Consider the following 18,895-nt stretch of genomic DNA (forward strand, 5'->3'; position numbering starts at 1 on the left):
TATATATATATGTTTAAAAAGCAACCACAAACTAGGTGTATCACTGAAATTTCCTCCTTCTCAAAGCTTCTTTATTTTTTTAAATGTAAAAGTTCCACGATGCCAAAATCTATGAAGATGTTTGCCAATAAGTTGAATTGAAGTACCTCTGTTCATAATAGTTCAGACTCAAGAAAAGGCAAGAACTTCAGAAAGATAGCCAGCATTTCCTGTCCCTCTGATGTGTCATCTGGCCCAGGTCACAGTGGGAGGCCTGGCGCCAGGTCTGGGGTGGTCAGTAACTATATTAAAAGCTTCACTTCCCAGATATTAAAGACAAATCATGGCCCTTCCTCTTCTGAATCAAGTTAATGAAGTGTGAAGGCACAGACAGGAGGCGAAGACCTAGAGGAAAAAAGGGGTGTCAAAATGGCTCTGAGATCAGGAATGCAGAGTTTCCGCTGCCAGGTCCTGTATGTTCAGCGAGGTTTTTAATAATAATGGAATAGCTTCTTACAAGTTTAATTGAGCCTCACTGTTACAAGGCCCTTTCTCATCTATCATATTTTAAACTCTGTAACCGGTGTGCTAGCGAGGCTGGTGTTCATTTGTGCTTTGCAGGTGAAGAATCTGGGGCACGGAGTGGTCAAGTGCTGTGAGTTTTGGTCACAGCTGGTTAGAGGCGGTCGGAGGAACTCGAAGTCTGCATTCTATTAGGCCCTCTGTGTGATAGTTTTAGCTGCAATAAGATCCGTGCACTATGAATTCAGTGACGCCAAGAGCCACACTGGGAAGTGTGGAAGCTAGAACAGTACCAAAGACTGGTGACCTGAAGGTGGTAGGGAGTGTGGCAGGGAGGAAAACTGTGAAATGAAAAGGAACCAAAAAAAGGAGAAGGGAAAGTAGTCACTACAGGAGGGAAAATCCTGTAAAGACACATACATCCTGGTATGACACAGAGTAGCACATCTGACTCTAGGACAGTAGTCATAAATTACTGCAAACTTGGTGGCTTAAAACAGGAGTTTATTCTCTCTCAGTTCTGAGGCTGGAAGTCTGAAATCAAGACCTCAGCAAGATCATTCCCTCTCTGAAGGCTCTAGGGAAGAATCCTTCCTTGTTTCTTTGTAGCTTCTTGTGGCTCCCGTCAACCCTTGGCATTCCTTGCCTTGTAGCTGCATCATTCTATTCTCTACCTTTCCCTTCAGAGTCTTTTCCCTGAGGGTCTTCTCCTTTTCTTATAAGGACACCAGTCATTGAATTTAGGATTTAGGACTCACTCTAATCCACTATGACCTTACCTTTACTAATTACGTCCTCAAAGACCCCATTTCCAAATAAAGGATGCTTTCAAAAATGAAATTTCAGATGCAGAAATAAAATTTGGGGGTATGCTGTTCAACCCACTATAAGTGGAAATCATTCTGAGGCTGGTTTCCCTCAGTGATCACTTCTGAGGCTTTATACATTGAAGCAGCAACAAGATCCAAGTGCCCGTTCATCTTACGGTGACCCAATACCTCCCCCAGAAAGCCTTCTCGTGGGCCTCCCAGCCTTGGACCGTGCCCCAAATAAAGCGGAGAGGTGGGATAAGGCCGCCGTGGTCCTGTTGCTGATTCCCTCCTGAATCTTGAGATGGTCAAGGTGGGGTCTTGGCCTTTTATGGTGGTTCTCTGGATTTCATGCTACGCCGTGGCTACCTAAAGTCTCATTTTTATTACACTGGAATCTGAGTGGCCCTTTTCCCATCTCATTTACCACCATTCTGCTAGGTAAAGCCCCTAACCTGTGTTACTTCAGCCTTTTTGTCAGTAGAACTTGGAGAGGAAAGAAATTAGTACATATCGAGGGCACACAGGCTAGGTAATTTACATGTATTATCTCGTTTACCAGAATCATCATCTAACATGGATATTGCCATTATTAACTTTCACGAGAAGGAAAATGCGGCTCAGAAAGGTTAAGTAACCTGCCCAAAGTAGCCCAGCTACTCAATAAGAAAGTTGAGATTTGAGCTTGGCTCTGTCTGACTCTCTAGCCACCTTGGCTCTCTGGAGGATGAGTATGGATAACTATCCATGCTATGCATTGAAACCCTTAGAAAGAAAGCTGTGCGTCAACATCCCTGCTAAGAATGTCAAGGCGTGAACAAAGTGGCTAAGTTCACTGGCATTTACTTCTCCCAACAGGCCTTCCTTCTGACTCTTGCGCACCAGCCGTCAGGGCCACAACACAGTCCTCTTGAATTTAAATCTTTTGAGGTGGGACAATACTAATTTTTCTTTTTATGTCAAGCAAGTGTCTATGGAAATGCAAAATGGCCACATCTGGATCTTAAAATCAAAAGGACACATCAAATAAGTTCTCTGGAAAGCCATAAGAAGCCATTCTACCTCAATTCCAGAAATTTTAAATTACAAGAACTAAATCCTTAGAAAATTGACATAACTGAGAAACTAACTCTTAATAGTTGGACAGTCCCCCGGTTATTGTGTTTTTTCTGAGACTCGCTAGATTGCTGCTCTCTGTACATGTCAGCCCCAAAGTCATGGTAATAAAACTAATTGTAATTGTAATTATCATATCAGGTGGCTATTGCATATTTAAAAGCTAGTGCAGAGTACTCCTCCAACAAAATAGCAAGGTGATTAATTAACCTCATTAAATATTGAAGAGACAGAGACCCAGGAAAGATAAGAAATTTTCCTAAAACCACATAGCCAATAAGAGATGGAGAAATGATTTGAATTCAAATCTGTCTGATCTCAAAGTTTATGGTCTTTCTACCAGAAACTAGTATACCTTTAAGGACTGCACGCTGGTGCAACTCCACTGTCATCAATTTTATCTCCAACTTTCCCTTGTGTCTCTGAGCCAAGCTTGGATGGCAGAAAGGGACATTTCCTAGCTTTAAGGTTTTTGATGTTGAGACATACGCCAAAACTTATTCCATTTAAACTTGAGGTACACAAAGATTCAAAAATTATTCATTAAAGACAATTGTGAAAGAAAGAGGTGCAAGGCTGTTGTGAAATTAACCTATAAATGACTCCTGTAACTCAAATTTACCCAAGGTTTCACCAGTCTGTGGATACAAATTAAGTTTTAATAAAATCAGTACACCAATTTTGATGGGTTATTGCCTCCACCTTGGTGACACAGAGTCTATTGCAAAGTATCCCCCGTAAGTGTTTCGGGGAGTCAGCAGGAGATGCCTCACATGTTTTCATGAATGAATCGACCTCCACTGGCACTGCTGCTGCTCCAAGAGAATCCCCTGCTTGTCCCCATATAGACAATTCATGTTTCCTCACTTCCTGAGCGTCGATTTTCCTTCTGCTCCTCTGGGCACTGCCATCACTGCCTTTGAGTCCTGTGGCACTCTATTTCTTGCAGAGTTTGTAGAAACACTCATTTCCATTATACTGCATGTGGCGATCGAGGCAGCATTACTAGTGTTCTGTGTCACACAAAACCCATGATGGAAATAATCTTTCAGCTTCTTCCTGCAGCCCATATCACCCCTTAAGCCTTGGACTTAAGCTGGAGACTGGAGAACAAACATTCTATCAACTCCACGTCCTTGCCCATGAGCACACAAAACTTCTGACAGATTACCTTGTGTTCTGTGCTTCAGTTAACAAATGCATATTGAGTGCCTCCTATAAACCAGGCACTTCTTTAGGGTTGGGGATACTAAAGAAAATAGATGTAGTGGAGACAGAGACAAGAAACAAATATGTGTATGCTGGGAGCATAGACGGTCAGGGAAGGCATCTCAGACAAGTTACCTGAGCAGCTACTTGAAAGACGTGAAGGAGAAGGACATTTGCTTACCTGCAGGGTGAACTGTTCCAGACAAATGAGACAGCATGTGCAAAGGTACTGGGATGGGAATGTGCCCCATGTATTACAAGAATAGCTAGGAGGCCTGAATGGTTGCTAAGTGAGCAAGGAAGAGAGTAGAGACCTACGCGTTCAAGAATTATCCAGAGACCAAATAATTTAGGGCCATACATATTCCTGTAAGTTCTCTGACTTTCACCCTGAATGAAAAGCAAGTCTTTTAAAGTGTTTTATACAAAGGAGTGGCATAATCTTGGATCTTTTTAACAGGACAGCAGGGGCTGCTACTTGAAAGATAAACTATCTGGGGGGAGGTTCATGGAAGCAGGGAGCCCAGTTACGAAGCTAATGAAATAATTCAGAGGAGAGAATGGGGGCTTAAATCAGGGTAATAGAAGTTGTTATAGAGAGAAGTGTTGGATTCTGGATATGTTTGAAATGTGGACAGGACAGGATATGCTTATGGATTTGGATGTAGAAAATGAAAAGAAGAGAGACGTCAAGGATGACTGCAATGGATTTTGCCCAAGCATCTGGGAGAATGAGCGTCTATTTACTGGGATGGGAAGAACATAGAAGGATCAAGCCTGAGGCAAGAGATGGGAAATTTAATTATGTGCATGTTATAATTCAAATGTTTAATAGATACCCGAAGAGATACTATGGAGTAGATATCTATTAATAGAAATTGGAAATACAAATCTAGAGTTCAAGGGGAAAGTCCAGGAACAGATATATATGTCTGGGACTAGTTGGCAGATAGATGGTGTTTAAAACCAGAAAACCAGATAAGATCACCAAGCAAATGCATATGGATAGAGGAGAGGCCAGGAAGATAGGGAGACCAGCAAAGGAGAAGGGGTAGGTCATGAGGTAAAAAGAGAACTGAGACAGAAGTGTCCGGAAAGCAGTGAAGTTAGGGTATGACAAGGGAGTGATCAACACTGTCAACTGTTATTAATGGGTTGCATATGATGGAGGAATGAGAATTGGCCATTAGTTTTGGCAATGGAGGTCATAGGTGACCTTGAGAAGAACAGTTTCAGAGGAATGGTAGAGGAGAAAGCCTGGTTATACTGTTTTCAAGTGGAAATGGGAATAGAGGAAGTGGAAACAGAAAAGTATCAGAAGGAGTTGTTAGGTAAAAGGCAACAGTTAATTAAAATGACAGCTGGGAGAAAGGTGGAGACAAAGGAGGATTTTCTCTTGGAGGTGAGAGCTCCTGCAGTAAGGTGTGTCAGCTGATGGGAATGAGCCAGTGGCTGAGATGTACTGAGGTAGCTGGGGCACCTTCCCCTGGCTTTCCTGAAGCGGTCGGCAGAGCCTGGACCCGCCTCCAAGTCCTCTCCTCTTGAAGTTTTGACGTCTCTTCCCCTGAAATATTACTTACTCGAGCTTATTTACTGATAGAAATTATTTGGGCTTCTCCCTTTATGACAAATACCTTCCCTCGCTCCTTCTTACCATATTAACTTCAATAACTACAAAAGGGTGGACAACTACCCATGCTGCCTGCATCCTGAGACTCACTGAAGCACCTCACAAAGGATGGTCTCTCACCCATCTGCCCCATCTTCTGCCAAGCATTAGGGCATCTTAGCTGAGTGGTCTGACAATTTCCTTTTAAGTATCTTCAGGACATCTTTTGCTCAGCGTACATGGATGACTTACAGGACAAAGCCTCTGGGCAGCCTTCAATTTCTTACTCTTTTCCCTTTCTGAGAACCAGCACCACTGAGTGCAGATAACCCCCCATAGTGGTCACCAACTGCACAAGCAAACAAATCTGATTGTCAGTTTAGATTCAGTGAGGATCCACGGGCCTTCCTATAACCTCAAACACAATAGGACATTCTGAGCCTCTTTGGGGGTCAATCATGGTGCTAAACGGACCATGGTCATGGATGCCAAGGTCTCTCTTCTCAGGCTGCTGACTCATTTTTCATCCCAGATTCCATAGTAAAGTTGTGTATAAGAACTCCTGGAGGGATTTGGTGGCAAACCCATCCCCGCTACAAGGACAGACATATGCAGCAAATGCATGTGTCAGTGTGTAGGTTTATATAATGTGTCCTTATTTAACAACACATTCAAGCATAACTGTGAGTGAAAAAACTAGAACTAACTCCTGCAGCAGAAAGATCGTTTCTGTCAAAGATCTGCCTGGTGCCATCAATTACTTGATGGGTGGTTAATTCATTTGTCCTTTTTAATATTTAGATATTTCTTCTCCAGTTCCCAGAGAGGGTCCTGAAGAGTAAACTTATCTCTTTCCAGAAGGAATTTGTTGATTAATAAGAACTTACAAAGTCAAATTCTAGGTTTTGTGGTCTATATCATAAGAAAAGGTCAAAGTAAATCCAGTTAAACATACTAGATGTTCCCTTAATGCTTATCAAACTAAAGCATTCAGAGAACAGAACTGAGATGGGTGGAGGATACAAAGATGTAGAAGGTATGCCTCCAGCTCTCAAGAATATCACTCTGAATTTTCGGATCCATTACAATCTGAATATAGCCTATACCAATTTTCTACAAGACCCTCTGGTCTTATTCTCTCTCATTACATCCCTAGTTCTTTCTCTTTCTTCCTCCAATTCTTCCTGTCTTAAAGTCATTCCTGTTCTGTTCACCTTTTGCTCTTCTTTTGAGTCCTGACTCAAGTCCCATATTCTCTGTAAAGAATATTCTGACATCTGCACTAAGAGACTCAATCTCTCTTTTGAACATGTTACATCCATTATGGGTTCTACCCAGATGGCGCTTGGTCTGTGCTGCCTCAAATTACTTGAGATATGATCGGCCTCCCTAACAAAACTGTAAATGTCCCTGAGGTAGGAATCGTATCTAACACATCTGATTTCCCCAAAGTTAATCAGCACAAGGATCTCAGTAAAACTGGTCCACAGTGAAGATGATGTAGTCAGATTGGGAAATCTTTAAAGAAGGGGTGAGACTTGAGCTAGTCAATCAAAGAGAGATATGATTTTGAAAAACAAGAGGCAAAGCAAGACAACGTCATTTGGTGGAAGTGATAGAGCTTGAATAAAGGCACAGAAAAAGAGGAAAACTAAATTTGTGCAGGAAAGCAAACAGAAAATGGTAAGACTGGAGAGATGGTTTCATGCTAGAGAGCAAAGGTAGAAATCTTTTTTGTTAAATAGGGTGTGGTCGGGTTATAAATGCCTTAAAATCCCAGAAAGAGGGAATCGTACTTGATGTCTTAGAACAGGACGGCAAAGAAGTGTCATCTCGGCTTCCGGTAAAAAGATAGGTAGTTGTAACCAGGATTTGTGTTGAGTAAGATTTTGAAGCCATATCTTTGTTCATCTGAATACAGGGTCATGAATAATAAGTGATAGCTGCCATCTGCGCAGCATCAGGGAATTGAAGCAGGCGTGTTACACGTTTGCCATCTCTATTGTAGTGAGTTATGAATGGTTTCTGAGAAGAGAAAGGACAGATTCCAGTGTTTATCCTGGCAATGGAAAGAAGGTCCACACCTTGGGAAGAAGCTCTCGTGATCTCAGGCTCGAGGTGACGAGGGCTTGGCCTGGGTGTCAGCAGTAGGATGGAGAGGAGTCAACAGCGTCTGGGAAATAAACAGATGTGTGGGTGCAGAAGAGCAAAGCATTACAATTGGCTTTCAAGTTTTGAGCCTGAGCGTCAGGGAGAATGAAGCGCCTCTTTCTTTGTAAAAATAAAGGTTAATAATTTGCCAACTGAGACAAACCCTGCTGACTGCCTCTTGCCTTGGTCATGCAAGAGTTAAATGTACAGAAAGCTACAGAATGCTATTATTTTAGAGCCCTGTGAAAATGTAATTTGATTAGTCTATTGGACGATATTCCAAAGAACCAAATGTCTTCCATGAATCAGTCAGAAATGCTTAGGAAAACCAAAATAAAAAATGCTTTCTAAGCCAATAAAGGTGCTAATTAGTGCCTTCTGCATATCTCACTACATCTTCTCCAGTAATACATTTTGCAGGGTTAAGTGCGGTGTCTGCTGCTTCAGATGGCAGAAGTCCACCTAACAGTAGGGAGGGTGGCTGGAGACTCAAGTACATAAAAGGGAATCAGAACTGGCATGTTAACCCATGCAATGGGCTGTATTGAGTAGAGCAAGGAACAGTTTTTTCTTGCTTTAATTCTCCAAATCAACCCTTCTGAAACTCAGGAATAGTAGGGCCTTAATTTTTTTTCTTTTTTCATCCCTCAATGCTTTTAGAGAGTAAAATCTGGTTTCAAAGACCTAATAAGGGTATCTTGGAAGGGGAAAAAGTTGGAGAAAATATTGAAAGCAAGCAACTAGAGAAGTGAGTGAGGAATTAGAGAGGCCGTAGCAAGCATGGTTTTATGCGGTGAATAGAGGCCGTCTACCAATTCTACCTGGGGCAGCCTCAAGCCTGGTGCCTGCAGAAGCTTGAGGAAATCCAGGGTAACAGGAGCAGTTGGTTTATCCCCTTGTGGCATTCCCTAGGTGTCAAATTTTTGCTGTGATCAGAGGTAGCAGACCCAGGAGCCAGGCAGGGAACCACTAACGGACCAAGCAGTCAGAACAGAGACTGCAGAGATTTGCAGAGCATGTTGCTCTCCGCTTGAAGAGACCTGGGCTGGTGCTGCTGGACCTTCTGAGGTCTAAGGAAATTCTAGGAATCCCAGTGCTTGGGAAACTGGGCCACCAGCTTGTGCCTCTTGGTTCAGGTTCATTATTGAAAACAGGCAAAGGGAAGCAAGGACCTGACCCTGACTAGCACGTCCTCAGGCTCCAGGAAGTTTACCTTACAAATTAGAAAAGTGGAAAAAACCAAAAACTAAACTAAAACCAAAAGAACTATCCGACAAGCAAGGAATCACAGTTTTACATTGTCCTGTGCAAGACTCTCAAATGCCTGGGTCCAAATCTGGCAAGGCCTATCACTGCTCCCCCGGTCACCACATCCCAGGAAGTGAACACAGTGACAGGAGAATGCTCCTTGGTCTCCAAGGACCCAGGGAGCCAGGACTGCAAAAAGGAAATCAAGCAGTGAACCTAATTAATTTTTAATAATTTTATTACAACTTTTAAAAAACAACCTTATTCTGTGAGTTTAAAAAATTATATCGATTTTCCCCGGCTTGGTTTTCTCCAGAATCTAAGCTTGGCAGTAGAGAAGGCTATGTGTCTGAATGTATTGGATGGAGATAGACATTTGAGCCATTTTAAACAAAATCAAGAAGAGTATAGGAGCCCAACAAAGGATGTAAATCCTGTATCTGTACATTAGTGAGGATGGGATTCAGGTAGGGGTTCAAACATCGCACCCATCCCTATTGTCAGGAATGGCCAGGCCTTATGAGGCGCTGTAAGGTAGAAGATGAGAAAACCCTTTCCTCAGCTGGTACTAAAACTGTGTAAGGCTTTCTATGTCTCGTCAGACAAGAAAACTCCCTGCTGTGACCTAGCCCGGTCCGCTTCGCACATTCCCTAGAAAACACGTGGCCTTAGGTTTCCTGGCAACCAGATTGCTCCCGAACATCAATGGCAGGGCTGCAGGATGTGGTCCATGGAATGTGGCTCCTGGATCTGCGTGGGTACTAGAATCTCATGAAGATGCCCTTGGTGAAGGGCTACAGATTTTTCTGGATAACTAGATTTTCTGCAGGGCTAGGGTTTTTGAAAACTCAGCAAGGCTGGGCTAACTCTTCTCATCAATATCTGAAAATGGATCATTTCCTCTCTGACAGTTTGAGCAATTCACTGTGGCCACAGTGCCAGACCTCTGGCCTGAATATACACCTTCATTCATACCTTCTACGAAATCCAGAGCAATAGTGGACAACCATAAAAGACTGAGGCAGTGGCAAGAGTGGTGGTACTGGCAGAATATGCAGCCAAATGTCCTAGGACCATGGAACGTTTTGGAGAGAAGAGGTGCTCAGAACTCCAGAATTCTCTGGATGAGCCAGCCAGGCACAGGAAGGAGCCTGCCTTTGTGAGAGCAGTACATGGAGGTGGTGGTGGTAGGAAGGAGGGGCAGGGAAAAAATAGAAAAAATTTGCTTACAATAATAAACATTTATTTTACCTTCCATTTTGGGCAACATTACTTGATTCATTATGGCATCAAGTCATTACCATATGACAGTCAAGAAATTATACTGTGCTTGCATCTATAATGTGATTAATAAAGTGGCAAATAGGCTTTCTCTCATGTGACAACTTCAATCAGTTGGCAGTGGCTTTATAGTTTGAGACACTCCGAGACTGAGTGAGTCGAGTCACAGCGCTGCAGTGGATTAGCAATGTCTGCCTAGGTGAGAGGTTTGGTCCTGAGTAGTTTATATTTTTCAAGCTCTGCATCTTGGAGGTGCCTCATAGGGTGAAGGAAGAGCTAGATGGGAGAACACTGTCAGAATAGCCTCCTTTTTATCTATTTAGAGTATTAGAACTTTGCAAAAGGATTCCTCTGCTAAAACCCAAAGTTTTAAAACCACTGATGTAATGGACAAAAAAAGAGACTGGAGTTTGGTTCTAAATTCCTTTCTAACTTGGTCCATAGGTTTGAGTCAGATATTTTTACTTCCATGAATATTTGTCACCAGATGTCACATAAGACATTGAAGAGATGGCAGATTTGTATTATAATAATGATCATTCACCTTGATATTCCATCCTTGGCAGTGGCTCCCTAGAATGTTTTATAAAGCAGTTATATATTTTCTTCAAGTTAGCGATTTCAAAAGTTTAGGTATGCACCCCCAACTTACTGTTTTTCTCAAAAACCCACTCATAAAGTTTATTCTAAACAAAGGATGGCAAATGAGCTTCGTCTCATTCAATCAACTGTTAGCGGCTTTCCTGGCAATTTTGAGAGCCTAGCTAGGCTCCATGAGAAATTGATTAATGATGTCTGCTGTGGGAGCAGGATGAGGAGAAAAGCACAAATACCATTTATATCTCTACTCTGTTTTTAAAGCTTTATCACATATTTATATTTTTCACCCTTTGTGACTCTTGTGATGATAAAGTTCCACTTGTTTTGTAGGGCATTAATTGTATCTGTTGTCTCGCTACCTCTTTAAAACATAGTCATGTATTTCTGGGCTTAGCAAAGAGTCCACTATTTGCTCACACCTCCATAAGACACCTCTAGTCTTTTTTCTTCTAGACTAGTGTTCCTTTTCCATTCGGCAGGGTCACTGAGTCTTTGAAAAAACAGCTGAAAACTATGGGTATTCTTATCTCCACTCCAAAAATTTGGCATTCAGAGACAAGTTCACAGATACCTTGAGATCTATTCATAGATCCCTACTCAGACAAGAACTCTGGCTCCAGACTGGAGAGCCGTTTACTATTTTCAGCCTTCTTACATATGTTTCAGTCATTCAGATTTGTTTTTCCAAAATTTCTCCCAACCTGTATTATCTTTCTTATGGTGGAAAACTTCACATTCTCATAGAAGTGTAGGGTCGCCACTCTTCCCAGTTTGTTTAGGTCAAACATTTGCACCCAGGAGAGCCACAAGGGAGAGGAAATGGGGAGACTGGTGAACCTTCTGAGGAATTGGCCCACATTCTGGACATTTCCTTCTGCCGCTGTCTTCCCCAATGCTATGTCATGACACAGGTTCTGAATACTACAATGGCCCCCGAATGGGCCTCTCTGACATCCAATATTTAGCTCTTACATTCTGTCCCCAACCACACTAAGCAGGCAAATGGACCTTCAACATTATCCTTCTCACATTTATTTGTTTGCTCAAAAACCTTTCATGGTTTCCCTTGTCCTGACACATACATATAAACTCCTCTTTCTGGTTTTCAAATAAGCTACAAGACATTCTGTTGGCAGTATGGTGTTTTGAAAAGAAACAGCAGCAACAAAATAAAATAAGCTGTGGCATCCTGCTGGTCATAGGAAATTTATTTAACCTCTCTGAGCCTCAGTTTGCCCCTCTGTTAAGTGGGGATTAATAATACCTATTTATTGGATTTGTTGTGAGAATTAAAAGAGATTCTGCATGTAACATGCTCAGCACATTGCCTTACACAAATTTAATGATAAATAAATAGTAACTATTATTGCTGTAATCAATAATAAAGGCAATGATAAATTTCCGGATCTGCTACTTTTGACTGTGCGATCATGGATTCATTCCTTTATGAATCTCAGTTTCCCCACCTGAAAAATAAGGATAGATCCTAAATTATAAGGTTGTTATAGGGATTGGATGATATGGATTAAAATCATGAATTGGATTTATTCATGATTGAAATGAATAGAAGATGCTCAATAAATGCTGGGTCTTTCATGTATTCTTTTGTTGGTCCCCATCCTTACTCCTCATCCTTTTATACCATGAGAGAGTATTTCAAAATGCTCTATGATCTAATCAGACTAGCCCTGTTACTGTCCTTTAGACACTTGCTATAGACACTCTGCTTTCACAGCAACACCTCTTTTCCATCCATCAAATTATCCCCTTTCTTGAAAATCCTAGATAAGTACTGTGCTTCCTCCATGAAACCTTTGCTGGCTATCTCATTTGCCACTGACTTCCCTCTTCACTCAGCAAGTACCAGCTTTCTTCAAGTGCTGGTCAAACTATTTAACCATTGACTACATTCTGCCTTGTTCACTGCAGCGCTGTGTTGTATGTCAGGCCTATACAGTCTCAAATATGGAAATAAATCCCCCATTGGTTCATTTGAGAATGAGAAAATCTTCCATGAGATAAAAGGAAATTAAGCTCATCTCCCCTTTTTTTGTTGCAGTTTCTTTGTATGAACAAGGAATGGTTCAAATGACTGTGAAAGACTATATGAGGTAGGTGGTAGAATCAGTGTTACTTCACTCCAGTGTTTCACAGCCACCTCTTTCAAAAAGGAAATGGAAGTAAGGAAGTTTCTTAAGAATGCCATGAATGTTGGGATCTTGTCGCTGCTTTGGCCCCAGTGCCTAGAATGTTTTCATTAGCCTTACGAGAAACAGAGGTTCATTAAATGTCAAAAAGGAGAAAGCAAATTAAATCAACAAATGCTGATGTGGGAGGGGAATTTAATTTAGACATATGCATAAATGGCATTCTACTACAATTCAACTGTTCATAAAGACCTGTTCGTAAGAGTTACATTCATATTTTCACATTATCAACGTTATTAATCATCATGTTATTTGTTGAACAATTCCCAATGCTAGGTAGAAAGCAGTGAGGGTCTCTTAAGATGAGGATAGGCTAGGTCTCAAAGTGGTCCCAAACAGCAACATCAGCATCACCTGGGAACTTAACAGAATTGTACGTTTCCAAGCCCCATCCCACACACTCTGAATCAGAAAGCCCAGAGGTAAGGTTCAGAAGAAATCCGTGTTTTTGCAAGCCCTTCGGGTGATTCTAAGGCATACTCTAGTTTAAGAACCACTGGAATAGACTGTGACCTTTCTGAGACTGGGAACTCTGCTTCCCATGCTTCAGCCACCCTTGCCTTTTCAGGATAATTCCAACTAGTTGAAAACCAAATATTCAATATTGAACCCCTCCAACTCCTACCGACTCACACCTAAAAGGCTACTTTTTCACAGTTTTTCCCTCTTAAAGAATTAGCTGTTTTTGCTTCTCACAGAATCATAGAGCCATGAGGCACCACAGAAATCTCTCAACCAACTCTCTCAGTTTGTTGAAAAGGAAAATGAGAAGAAAGGTCAGTGACTTACTTGTGCTCACATGGCTTGATTAGAACTGTTATACACATGGATTCTTCCGGATTCAAAACTAGGGCAGTTTCTGGGTAGCTCTGCTGAACCTTACAAAACAAAGTCTGAGCCACAATCCCGGAGTGAAACAGAAATCCTGGCAGGCCTAATACAGACCGAGGTGAGGCAGTAAGTGAAAGGCTCTATTCTGCCTGCCTTCAAGGCTTCCAGCAAGTTCACCATAAAAACAGTCTTTATTATGCCAAAACATGCACTTTCTTGGCCTTAATGCAGAGCAGCAATTGAACAAAGAAGAGGCAGGGCCAAGCTATTCTTACTACATGTGGACAGGACTAAAGCAAATTCAGCAGCCCAAATAGGATAACTCGGTCTCCTTGGGAAAACTGGTATCTATATTGCATTCTTTGATAAATTCCAATTTTGTGCCAACTGGCTGTTATATTTGACAAGGCTAGATGTGTCTATCATGTATCTGAGCTGTATAAAATTGAACCACATTATAACAGGGTTCCATTCTGTTTAGAAGCACTCTCAAATGACTTGCAATGCAAGCCTATTTAGATAGAGTGACACTCAGTTTTGGGGAGTAAAGGAGTTTGTAACTGTTGCATATGGATGGCTGTAGGAGCCCTGGAGACAGCACTGAGAGACTGTTAACCATGCAATATGAAATCCTTCACCATTATGAGAATTAATGCAGAGTCGCTTCAATGGCTGCTTGCTGTACCTGTTTCATCGCATAATTTTAACTTCTTCCTGAAAGTTGGTGCCTAGCGAAGCTGTGTTCCTGAAAGGTTCCCCAAAGATTTGCCATCTGTCAAAAGTGAGACATTCTGTCACCTTTATAATGAGCACTAGCGGGCACCTAACACTTAAATTCTCACACCTTCTGTAACACAAACACTCTTGAAAAGAGGAGCAGCTCCTTGTTGTGTGCTCTCTCTTCTTCAAAGGCATGGCCGTTCTGAGATTATTAGAAATGAAGAGGAAATGCAGATGTTTGCTCTGGAAGGGAAAGATTCACAATGACCTCCCGGGGCACGATCTAAATCGACACATCTCATCTCGTCCTTGGTATTTCCCTCCCTCCCACCCCACTGTAGATCTTTGCATCAGTTTTCAGAAACTCCCACTCTATCCAGAGGGACCAGCTTCAACTCTTGCCATTCTGCTGCAAGTATACCACAAAGGTATGTGATTTCCAGGCACTTTTCATCCAGAGAAATCATTCTGTGCAACAATGGATTCCATGAAATTATAAATAAGCACTTGAGAAATACTTGTTGAATGGATGGATGAGAGAATGAATAAAGGATTTCTAAGCTCCAACAATAAGGACCTGTTCATAAAACAGAACAAGACACAATATAAAATAGTCAGTGAAATTAGACTAAATATCTGTTAATGGGGAGGCCAAATAAACCATTGGCCCACTCATTGTATGGAATTCAATACAGTGATAAAAGGAATAGGTAGTGATATGTACACTAATTTAGTAATTCATATTTTTAAGGGAAAAAAGCAAGATGCAGAAAGACACATAGAGTATGTCACTATTTATAAAGCAAACAAGTGAAAACTATGCAGTATGCATGTAACTATGTAGAAAAATGTCTGGCAGGATACACATAAATTTAGCAGGAAGGAGGTCAGGATTGGTGGGAGTAATGGCCAGGGAGAGAGAGAGCCTTATGTGTAATATTATAATTTTTTAACAAGATGAGGGTATTTTCTGTATTTCTTGCAGAATTAAATATAAATAAAAAAGAGTTAATGATATTGAAAACACGTTTAACAACAAATCAATCAATAATTACATTCTTGGCCATAAGACTGTAAGCCTTTGCAAGGCAGGACTATGTCTTCGTTCCTTGTATGCCTTGGGTGCCTAGCAGAGAACTTAGAACATGATAGATGTTCAATAAATATTGATATAAGATAAAATTTGTACAAGTTCCATAAGATAGATGAAATATTTCACGTACAATTCAGATTTCTTACAAGAATTCCTTTCTCCCTTGAACCTCCTATACTATGATATCAAGTGATTTGTACCCCCAGTTCTTATATTTTTTCCAATGATTAAGATATCCTAGCTGAGCCCTTTAAGGTCCACTGTAAGTGTTCTTGGTTTATCTTTTCTTCCTTGGTGGAATCAAGAGGCAAAGCACTAGATACCTCCGTCACATTAGAGCGTGTGAACATGATGTTGGGTGATGTCCTGTAAGTGGGCCTGCCAGTGAGACTATAGGCGGCCATTGTTGAATGTGTGAACGGCTAAATAAATGAATTGTAATGAATCCAATTTAAATGATGGAGTCATGAAAGTAAAATTATCCAAACTATCTCAAATAAGCTCCTTAGTGTTGCATGCAATGTAAAGGCGAACAAACTTCAACAAAAGAACCCAGCAAACCCAGGAAAACCTCCTCAGAAACTCTGATTCCCACAGAGTCCATGAGTCTGAAAAAGCCCATAGCAAGTCACTGAGAAGTTGAGTAATTGGGAAGTGAGTTGATATACATAAATATAATTTCCAGGTAACTGAAGATTGTCATTTTAACTGCCAAAGCTGGACAAAACAATTTGATGAAAGCACTTCTTCCTTCTCAGCCAAGTCCAAAAAAATACAGAACATATTTTAACCCTACCTAGGAACTTCAAATCATTATTTGTAAACGTCAGACCTTGTAGTCTGCATTTAGTGATATCTTCAACAGTCTTATGTAGCCAAGGATGTCCCAGACTGATACTCTTTGAAAATATTCTGCTTTGAGTCTGCTGTTTACAGTTTGTTTTCTGTTTCGTATTGCCATCAATTACCATCTCGTTGTGGTTGTCAGTGCACTGCCTCTGGCTTCTGCCCCACAATCTCCCTGACATATCTAATTTAACATTTGCCTATTGTGAAATGGAAAGCAGAATAAGCAAATTCACTAGTATCGCACGTAAGGTTCAGGCAAGCAATCCCTAAGGGGGTTATGAACTGTCCTTTAAGTAAGTATATATGAGCTCTAGTAAATGCCCCGTCTGTTTGCCTATTCAGATTCCTCTTCCACTTAATTTCTGGAAGATTGGGTGGTTGAGGTGACTAGAAAAAAATGGCTTTTGGTGAAGTGAACTGTAACCAGATAAAGATATTCATATTTTTACCACAGCGTTCCTGAATGGCTGGAATTTTGGGAAAAAGATCCAGTGGAGATTCTCTTGGATCTGGGGTTTGGTGCTGACGAGCCGGACATCTGCACACGAATCCCAGCCAGATTCCTGGGTCGTGGCTCAGCAGCCAGAGGAATCAATATCCGTGTTTTTCTTGAAGCTCAAAAGCAGCGAATGGACATTGAGAACCCTAACTTGTACAGTAAGTGAGGACCCCGTGGCATCCGAATCTCGGCAATGGCACTGAGCGGGCAGATGAGCCTCAATATGAGGAGGGATGGTCCGGGAGATAGTGCAGTAGCAATCAACCCCTCTATCGCTGTGGCTTAAAAGAGCAAAGTTGATGTTTTGATCACTTGACATGTCCACTGCAGATTGGTGTGTGCATTAGGGAAGGTGTGTGTATCTGCTCCATGTTGTTTTCATTCATGGACTTGGCCCCATCATCTGGAACATCGCTGGTTGCAATAGCAGAGAAAAGGTGGAAATGGAGAACTACATTTGACTCTTAAATCCTTCTGCTCAGATTTTATGCACGTCAGGTCTGCTCAGATTTTGTTGTCCAATAGAAGTCATGTGGCCACATTTAACGCTAAAGGGGTGAGAATGTGCAATCCTACCATACGTCCAGAAGGAAGAAAACTGACAAGACTGGTGAACAGCACTAACGTATACCATAGTCACATGCCCAGGAGGCAGAGAAACCAGGATCTGACAAGGCTTATCAAGAGTCACTAGGGGAAAACTTAGTTTCCTCATCTGTGAGACTTAGAACCACCATGAGCTATTAATCTGTCATATCTCCAGATTTTTGGATTAATTATGCCTAAACCTTTTATTTATCATGCATGCGGCTGTTTTTTCCCCAACTGGTGGTCAATGGAGTACTTTTCTCTAGGACATTACTATGGATATTCTTGGGGTATGTGTACTATGCTCAAATAATTTGAGGGAAAGATGTCTTGCAGGATTTGTTCAATATGCTGAGGTGCTCTCTCAGTCTCCTAGAGGGGATGCAGTGCAGTGTTTTCAAAACCTCCGAAATAAAGAACCCCTCTTGGAAGAGCATTGAGGAACATCTCTTCTGTGGAATAGAGTTTGCAGAATTCTGGACTAGGGAAAATGGGAAAATTCTATTTCTGAAATAGGTTCCTTTAAATAAGTCAATTCACCAAAAGGAAAGTCAAGTGAGATAAAGTATTTCCCTCAAACAAATATCTTAGATTTTTTTCTTTTAGTTTCTGATTCCTCTGCTTTCAGGTAGATAAAATGGGTCTAAAAAATCTCAACAATGAGAATTTTTAAAAAGAGTATATAAATTTGGAAGTGCTGCATTGTAACATTTCTTTACCTTTTAGAATAAATTACTATTATTTTTTGTTGTCTTCTCCTTCAAGCCACAGGGAGATGCAAGTTCTGTGATCAGTTCTTCATTTGGGGAGAAAAACAACACTTGTCAATATTTGAGGAGCATTTGAGCTGATCTGTGAAGTAAACATTTTACAGATGAAATTGACACACGGATTATAGAGGAAGCAAGAGTTGGCCCCCAATCCGGTGATTATGGGCCCTTACTTATTCCCACCACTTAACACTGCTCTAACTAGCACTAACACTGTGCATAGTAACTATTCTCACTCAATACTTACCAGGACACTTTTGATTCAAGAAACCTGAGAGGGTCAAATGTAAAACAAAAAATAATAAAATTCGTTGGTTGTTCTAAAGACAGAATGGAAAAATATCTTATTCAAAGTCAATACAAAAGGTTCAAACTTGAGAGGATGGGAATCAATTGGTTCATTGTTCAATCTACCCAAAGGCAAAAAAAAATCCCACTCATCCAATGCTTCACATTATTGTGTTCTCTGAATTGACTGAACCAATTATATTGATAGGTTTTCTCTTAGTCTAAGTACAAAAATCTGCTATAGGATGGATGTTAAGACAATCGTAAAAGTAGACTTGTGTTGAGTCATAACTTTGGGCAAAAGGGATTTAGCCTCAACTAAAGCTGAATTTAGGGGGAAATGTAATGAGAATGCTTCTGAAAGCATCCAGAACATGAGAGTTCCTCCAGGTATTGAAAGAATATCACAGTCCTCTGTGAGAAGCCCATCACATTTTTTGGAGTAGAAGGATGAATAGTCAATATTTTTCCCTTTCAAGTGAAGGAAACAAATACCAGTATAGGATCATGGAAGAGTCAGTAGCAT

The 18,895-nt window shown here is 41.1% G+C and overlaps 1 protein-coding gene across 2 annotated transcripts in view; it reads left to right on the plus strand.

Annotated features, from left to right (window-relative positions):
* ITPRID1 (ITPR interacting domain containing 1) overlaps window positions 1–18,895 on the plus strand; it is a 115,797-nt gene that overhangs the window by 33,038 nt on the left and 63,864 nt on the right. For both annotated transcript variants that reach the window (XM_023639473.2, XM_023639474.2), the window contains exons 5-7: window positions 12,584–12,635; window positions 14,624–14,710; window positions 16,679–16,881. In XM_023639473.2, the coding sequence (XP_023495241.2) occupies window positions 12,584–12,635; window positions 14,624–14,710; window positions 16,679–16,881 (342 nt within the window). The remainder of the gene's footprint in view (window positions 1–12,583; window positions 12,636–14,623; window positions 14,711–16,678; window positions 16,882–18,895) is intronic.

This window comes from Equus caballus, chromosome 4 (assembly GCF_041296265.1).
Source record: "Equus caballus isolate H_3958 breed thoroughbred chromosome 4, TB-T2T, whole genome shotgun sequence".
NCBI classification, from domain to species: domain Eukaryota; kingdom Metazoa; phylum Chordata; class Mammalia; order Perissodactyla; family Equidae; genus Equus; species Equus caballus.